Genomic DNA, 8,252 nt, shown 5'->3' with positions numbered 1-8,252 from the left:
TATTGAAATAAATGGATGCAAGATTTTTTTCTCCATAAAAGAAAAATTTTTAGCTTCCAAAACCTGTAATTTTTCTGAAACCTAATACTTTTAGGAATTGAACAAAATTTGCACGTGTCATGCAAAACATCTATGTTTGTCAATTTTCCCGTTTGTGCGTCACGGTGTCGCTTTAATTTCATTCCGTCATAATTATTCCAAAAAATGACTACAATTTATTAAAAAGGTATTGCCTTGCTTGTAAAAATTATTGATTGCTTCAAATCTTCATCATTAGTGAGATTACAGATTAGGACTTTTCAACATACATGTACTAAGTTATTTGTAATTCTGATTGATCTGTTGTTCATTATTTGTATTGAGTAAATTTGAAAAAAAAAATCATTGTCGGGATATCCAGTTTATCTAATGATCAGTTGGAAAGCGAATGTTTGATTCAGACAATATGTAAATCTACCAAAGAAAACACATTATCTGGAATTGCCAGAGGTCTGTGTTTTATGCCCTGCTCACAGATTTGTACTTTTTTTTCTAGATAGATCATTATTTGTTATTTTCACCTACTTCCTTTTGTCTGAACAAACAACTTATCTGTCCAATTTCCGAATAAATTTTCCGGAAAAAAAACCCGAAATAATCTGGACAAAGAATGAAATCCGAACTAATTTTTTGCTGCATGCTTTTGCGAAAACAAGGGAACATTAAATCTCAGTCGTCTGTCAATCTGTCTGTCTGTAAGTCACATAAACTTTGACCTTGGTCATATTTTTTTCTTTTTTGGGGGGGGGGGGGGAAATTAACATGGTGTTAACTTTTAAATAAGAAAAGATAGGGTATTCATTTTTGACAGGTGCATTACCTGTGACAAGACCTTACCGAATTTACTTTGGTTTTTGACCTCCCCACCTTAATTTTAAAATTTAACCTTTCAGTAATTTTTAAAAGTTTTGACATTAGTAATTACTTTTGAATGAGAGAAGATAGGGCTTTCATATTTAACTCGTGCATTACCTTTGACAACAATTTTCAGAAAAAAACTATCAATTTTAACTTCACAACCTTGACCTAGAAGTTTGACTTACTTATAAAAACTTTATAACTTATGCTGCATCTTTTGCTTCAGAAAAGACAGGGCTTTCTTTTTTTCACATTTGCATTACTTGTGAGAAGACCTTTCAGATTGTATGTTATTATTATTGATTTGACCTCATAACCTTGATCTTGAAGTTTTATGCAGTTTTAAGATACTTTTTATCTTTACCATATCTTTTATTTATTCCAAATTTTAAACCGATCTTGTATGATGGACAGACAGGACAAAACACACAGACAAGACAGTAACAATATGTCATAAATTATTCCATCCCAACAACAAGGACTCTGAAAGCGGGGTCTACAATTCTCTGAAATTGCTTGTTCGAACAAATGTTTACATTGTCCGAACGAATATCTACGTCGAAACGAATACATGTAGCTGTTTTTTTTTTTTTCAAATTGAATTACTGATTCTTCTGAACGAATATCACATTTGTCTGAAAAAAAATTCGTAAATTAAATTGTTCGAACGAATATCTAAGATTTCAATAAATTTCATCATCAAATTCGTTCAAAGGTCATCATCATAGATTACATGCATTTGTTGCAAAAAAAGCAGGTATTGTGGATGGCAGCTACAGCTCATTACACCGGAGTGTAAAGAGTCAAGTTTTTCGATTCTGGCCTCAAAAAGCTCTAATTTATCTTTGTCCGAGAGTCGTCCATAATATTTTTCTATTTGTTTGCATGAAGACAGGGTAAATTGCACTAAACAAGAGAGAGTCCGTTTACGAAGATTTGGTAGATTGCATTCACCACTGTAATAAAAAAATTTGAGTAAAAATTCTAAATCGTAGTACATGGTATTATTTTTTGCTTCTTTGAGGTCAATCTCTTTAAGTAACCATGCTTCGCAGGTGTTGAGAAGAGAAATAACTTGGTATTCCTTTGCCAACGGAAGTATATCCACAATAACATCATCTAAAAGTATTAAAATAAAATAAAAATACAGTGTTCTGTGAATTTCACCTTAAAAAGTACGACAGGAATATTTCTTAACATAATGCATTACCATAAAACTGACATGAATGGGCCCAAGACTAACTGGGCAGTGAAAGGTGCGATTCTGGAATCGTTTTACAAAAGAACTTGCGACTAAGTCTAAAAAAAAAAAAATACGTAGTTCTGAAATTTTGCCAACTTAATAATTTTGTAAAATTATATCTCAATAAAATTACAATATGATTTAAGCAATGAATAAAATTAAAAAAAAAACAAAGATTTTGGTCTTTTGTTAATCAGCCACCGGAATAACAATTGTGTCCTACATACATTCTTACATAGGGAATGTTGGTACAATTGGAACCTACCAGAGTGTTGCAACCACTATTGAAATAACGACCACTATTGAAATAATTATTTTAATAGTGGTTGATAATACATGTCAAAACTACATGTAGGTTGCAACCTCTATTGAAATAACGTTCACTATTGAAATAAATATTTCAATAGTTGTTGAGAATGCATTTCAAAAACAAATCCAGGTTGCAAAAACTATTGAAATGGGAGGTCAACATTACGAAAAATTTCAACTCATTACCGCTACTTTTCTTCGAAAATTCGGGTGATCATTACATCGCTACACCGCTACATTTTATCAAAAAGACTATTGCCGATTACAACTCATTACCGCTACATATCGAATCAGTCAGCAATGGCAGAGAATATAAATTCTACCCATTATAATTCATATTAGAGATTTCCAGACAGCAGTACGTCAAGCAAATGGCCTTCAAAGCTCTGTCAATTACTTAAAGACTGTGTGTTTTATCCATGAACAATACTCGGTTTTAACACTTTTTTAAAATAAAAATGTTTTATTTAATAAAATAGATTTTAATCAAAAATTAAAAACAAAATCCAAAAACATTTTGCTCAAAGACTTACTTTCACCTCTTCACCTCTCCGTGGTGAGCAGGGGAAACAGGTCTTACAGATGTATAGGCCGTGCTTTAAATCAATCTGTACATGCATCGAAAGAGGCAATGTAGCGGAATTGTATACATTTTAAATGTAGCAGTAATGTAACCTTTTTTGTAGAGGTAATGTAACCTTTTCTGTAGCGGTAATGAATATATGTAGCGGTAATGGCAATTTTGAAAATGTAGCGGTAATGATACGCACCCATTGAAATAACGTTCACGACTGAAATAATTATTTCAAAAATGGTTGAGAATGCATTTCAAAACCAAAACCAGGCTACAACCACTATTGAAAAAATGTTAATTATTTAAGTAATTATATAGTTTTTTCCCAATAGTGCCTAAGAATGCATTTCAAAACCAAAATCCACGTTTCAACCACCATTAAATATCGTTCACTATTGAAATAACTACTTCAATAGTGGATATTATTTTAGTAGTGGTTACAATGTAGTTTGCGTTTGAAATGTATTCTTATTTACTATTGAAACAATTCTTTCAAAAAATGTTATTAGTTCCATATAGATGCAATGTAGTGTTATTTTTTTAAAAGCTTTCTCACTTCTCAGCAACTCTTGAATCTAATTAGTTATTTTAATAGTAGTTACTATTTACCGGTAAATTATTTATAGTGGTTGCAATGAGGTGTTTTTGAAATGAATTCTCAACCACTACTGAAATAGCTTTTCTATAGTAGTAGTCATTTCAATAGTGGTTACTATGTTATGTTGTTTTTGAAATAAGACCACTATATTGAAATAATTACATTGTATTTCAACAGTGGTTACGACGTGGTGGTGTTTTTGAAATGCATTCTCAACTTTTATTAAAAAATTATTTCAATAGTGGTCAGTGGTTGCAACACTCAGAGTCTACAAATTTGAATGTTTTTATTCCGTTTCAAAAGAGTAAGAATTGGGATATTTGCATCTATAATATAATGAATGCATAAGAGATGCCCTGATTTCTTTGTAAACCATACCCGTAATGACCTATTGCATTGCTTGTAATTTTTTTAAATCAACCACTGTTCGTTATCTTCACCTAAAATTAAAAACCAGATTATATTTGGAAATATACAATACACGTCACGCAAATTAGTTAAACGTTCAAGATTACGTTGCTGTTCTACAAAGGACGCCCCTCTTAAACATGTCTGTATGCAAAGAGTTTTGGACCCCCAAGTAATCAAATCAAGTCAAAGATACTTTAGAGTTTATGGTTTGAAGAAATTAAACCTGAATATATTTAGATAATTAAAATTTCACCACAAGACATAAATATTTCCGGAAAATTACGAAACTAAACTATATAAAGATTTTTATTACGTTTTAGAGAGTTATTTTTGCCATATTTGTCTTCTCTATACAGTACTTTTTGAACCCCTATATAAGCCTCAGCTTTGTTCAAGGTTCAATGTATTTTGCTTCAGAGTTTTCACCTGAGCAGACGTCCCCTTCATTGTCATTGTGATATAATCGGGCTCAACAAAAATGACTTCTTTATGGTCTGCCATGTCAGGGTAAAAAGTTACCAAAAATATTCGATCTCAATTGCACAGATCAATGCATTACAAAGTGAAATAAAGTGAAATAAACACAAATGCATTCAAAGAAATTAAAACGTGAACAAGAAGGACAATTCACAACACGCCGCAGCGAGTAAACACCACCATTTGCCGGTGGAGGGTTGCAAATTTAGACCTGTACTCGGCACTTACGGCCTTTGAGCAGTGAGGGATCTTTTTCGTGCCAGCACATTTTGCGACACGGAACCTCAGTTTATACGATCTCATCCGAAGGACCGGTCTCCACGTCGCGCAGTGGGATTCGAACCCGCGAGGTAAAGATCCAACTCTTTACTCCGCGACTATAGAGCAAACGCTTTAACCACTGCGCCTCTCCGGCGATAAAAAAGAAAACCTAAATTAGTGGAGAGCAATCAGAACTTCTCGGGCCTTTCAGACAAGCGGAAAAACAATTAACCTTAAATGTGTTACGTAGGCATCCATGACAACCCCACCCCATTTTCATGAACTTTGAAATAAATGTAGGAAGACCTATTATCTGTAGAATTTGGAGCTCACCTTTATTGAATGTGAAGATATTACCTAAAATATACAACAGGATTGACTTTTATCTCTGTCTTTCTAATATCTTAATAAATAGGAAGCGACTCCATCTTGTACATGTATGTATAATTTTTTAACATACGGTCATGTTAATACATTCGAGGTTGTTTTTCCGACCTCTGACGAAAAAAACCCCGAGATGATCAATTTTAGTGGAGAGGCAAAAAATATTCTGGATTTGTACACATCCGAATACGTTTCGGTAGTGGAACTTCTAAGTGAATATGTGAGCTTAAGTAAAGACAAGTAATAGCTTTTCAAAAAGCTTGCCTGACTAAACAATCAATATCTATGGAACGTATATGCAAGAGGGGTGCTAAACGTTTCCGTCATCAAGGAGCGACATAGTTGCGATACTTCATTTCACAAGATGTACAATTGACTTTCTCAAATGTCATAACCAAATACTACAGATTAACGAATATCTAAGACATGCGACTATTTGGGCATTTATTAGTTACCCCACGGGCTGAATAGTTACGTTGGGATGAAACTGCAAGTGCGATAGCGTAGATTATAATCAAAGGCGGATCCAGCATCAGCGCGCCGGGCGTGCGCCCCCCCCCCCAACCCCCCGTTTGAATTTTTTGTATGTAGAACTTATATGTTCATTATCCTAAAAAAAACACCTCTTATTTGTAAGAATCCGTCAGCTTCTGGGGGCTTTGCCCCCGAACCCCCATCAGGGCTTTGCCCTGGACCCACTGGGGGTTTCAATACAGCCCCCTCCCCCAGACCCCCTGCCTTCTACTGCACCCTCCCGTTATGAAATTCCTGGATCCGCCACTGATAATTCTAGGAAAAATACTTAGATGATTCGTTTTAAAGAAATTCATATCACATGTTCTCTCTTACTAGAGGGCGCGCTTCTTAATTCATGCACACTCCCTGGTCAGTGATAGATTAATGAGACGGCCTCTATTTATAGACTGGTCTGTTTTCCGTCGTTCCCGACGACGAAGTAAATTATGAACAGTTATAAATGGGAAAGTTGTCTTGAAGTATTTAAGACAAAAATGCTTCAATGCTGCTCTAGAAATGAAAGTAAATGACCTGTACACTTTATAGCTAGCACAAAACAAGATACTATTAACCCCCCCCCCCCCCCCCCCGGACAAAAAACTTACGCGATGGTGGTCTTACCATATACATGTACATGTATTTTAAATGAGTTTAAAATTGTTTAGTTTTTCTTTTCAATCGATTTCAGGACCTTCCTCAAAATTATAATAACGTACTTTTCATGAAATGAAAACCAGTTCAGATCATGATGTCTTCTTCACTTTGCCGATTCTTTACTTAGAACCTTACGGGAGTAAAGCCCATTCCTCTACGGGTACTGACTACACTCTTGTCACTGTATAAAAGGAAAATCTTGTTCATCACAAAGTATGAAATAATATGCTACTCGCTGACTTTCTAAGCTTTTTTAAAAACCTAACCTTGTAACGTACATTATTAATAAATGTAATATTGAAAGAAAGGCTAGGTGAAAACAGAATAAATCAAGAAAGGATGTCCCATTTACTAGGTGGAGGGAGTTCATTAATGATTAGACTAGTCCACTTATGGGATAAATAGTAAGAATAATCAGCAAATCCATTGCTTTAGTGTTGCCTGTCCATATACAATGTGTTCTCTTAAAAAAAAAATGAGATAAAATTTACTGTTAATAAAAAATCTGGAGCTGAAGAATCAAGTTAAAAGAATAAACTTTATTTATTTCCATAAAAGTTATCACACCCATTCAAAAGAATAACCGAAGAAAATTTACATGTGACATTTGGCGCGAAATGATTGTGTCACCCCTTTCGTAGAAGGCAAATGGACTGATCCAGTAGTTAGAAACGCAGAAAAAATGTTACATGGACATGTCCGTACAAAGAATCGCAAAGAATAAACATATGCATGCAACAAAAACTGAAGGAATTAAACATATCATTATTTTGCATCAGTTATATGATTCTTTTTTCTGCAAGCTGTATTTGTTTAAATGCAGGTAACAAATTCCGATGTAAATCAGCTTGCACAAAATCTAGTTCATTAAGAATGATCGCTTAGTTTCAGATCCCTGAAAAATTAATCCTTATACTGCCTGACGCACGTGGCGTCAGGCAATAACGAGTTTCTATATCTATATACCAAGATGCTTAATTTTGCATAATTTCATAATTTACAAAGTGTTTATGAAGATAATCAAGTAAAATCAATAATCAAATAATAGTTGGTATGACACATGCTAACATTCCGATTTGTTAAAATCAGATTTCACTTCATGCGAATGTCCCGTAGAAAATACTATTTCCTACAAGCATTTTTGCAAAATTGTGGACATTCTTACCAGTATTTAATAGGTAAAGTATGACTATTGTTGCCTTCTGCTTTGACGCTTTGTTTTATGAATATAAATTAATACATACCCTTTAAATCCAAGTATTCATTTGGGGATAAAAACATCAGAAAATTTTTGAACGCTTCATACTTCTTCCCGGGTAATTCAATTTCAGCTGCATTTTTTTCTTTAAAATCTGAGGTTAACATGGATTTGAAGACGGGAGACGCTAAAGCAAGAACCGATTTAACGGTATACATCTTTCTTCCCTCTACAACAAGAGCAACATCGGTAACTCCGGGTTCTTCTAGAAAATATTCATTGGCTTCGGTTTTAGTAGACCCTGGTTCGTCTTCTGATTTTTCCATTTTGCACAAAAATAAATATGAAATCTTTTACTTCGATTACACTTGGGATAATCTTGCTATAATTATGCTATAGTTGATTTTGTCTTATCACGCAGATTTGTATATTTAATTGTCTCTACCCTCGCCTGAGTGAATTTAAGATTACATTGTTATTCATCATTATACTGCTGAACAGATTTCAAAGAACCCTCTAGAAGTGGGTATCGTCCGAGTCTAAATTAATTTGTAACTCTATACTTATGTTATACATACCAGGTAAGCAGATACAAATTAAAACACCTGAAGATTTATGAAAATTATGCAATGAACACAAAACATTTATGAGACGTTTAAGGGATCAGATTATTGTAAAACACTTCAATGTACGGTTTACCAGGCATTTGTGCAAGATACCAGAGGCTAGT

The 8,252-nt window shown here is 33.9% G+C and overlaps 1 protein-coding gene across 1 annotated transcript; it reads right to left on the bottom strand.

Moving 5' to 3' along the window:
• Positions 1–1,606: 1,606 nt before the first annotated feature.
• Positions 1,607–7,848, bottom strand: LOC133202881 (uncharacterized). The gene is made up of 2 exons (XM_061338753.1): positions 7,569–7,848; positions 1,607–2,016 (listed from the first exon to the last, which is right to left on the bottom strand). Exons 1-2 carry the CDS (start codon positions 7,846–7,848, stop codon positions 1,607–1,609), a joined length of 690 nt encoding a protein of 229 aa, XP_061194737.1.
• Between the last annotated feature and the right edge of the window lie 404 nt (positions 7,849–8,252).

Source organism: Saccostrea echinata, unplaced genomic scaffold (assembly GCF_033153115.1).
Source record: "Saccostrea echinata isolate AGI-Se365-2 ecotype Australia unplaced genomic scaffold, CSIRO_AGI_Sech_v1 ptg000047l, whole genome shotgun sequence".
In the NCBI taxonomy this organism is placed as follows: Eukaryota; Metazoa; Mollusca; class Bivalvia; order Ostreida; family Ostreidae; genus Saccostrea; species Saccostrea echinata.
Note: the sequence above shows the minus strand (reverse complement) of the source record. Positions and strands in the feature narration are given on the sequence as shown.

What these genes read in the sequence shown, in the direction of transcription:
- LOC133202881 (XM_061338753.1), bottom strand. Translation starts at nt 7,848, where the DNA reads ATGGAAAAATCAGAAGACGAACCAGGGTCTACTAAAACCGAAGCCAAT. An exon ending in TGAATACTTGGATTTAAAGG is followed by an intron (nt 2,017 to 7,568) that starts GTATGTATTAAT and finishes TAATACTTTTAG; the next exon opens with ATGATGTTATTGTGGATATA.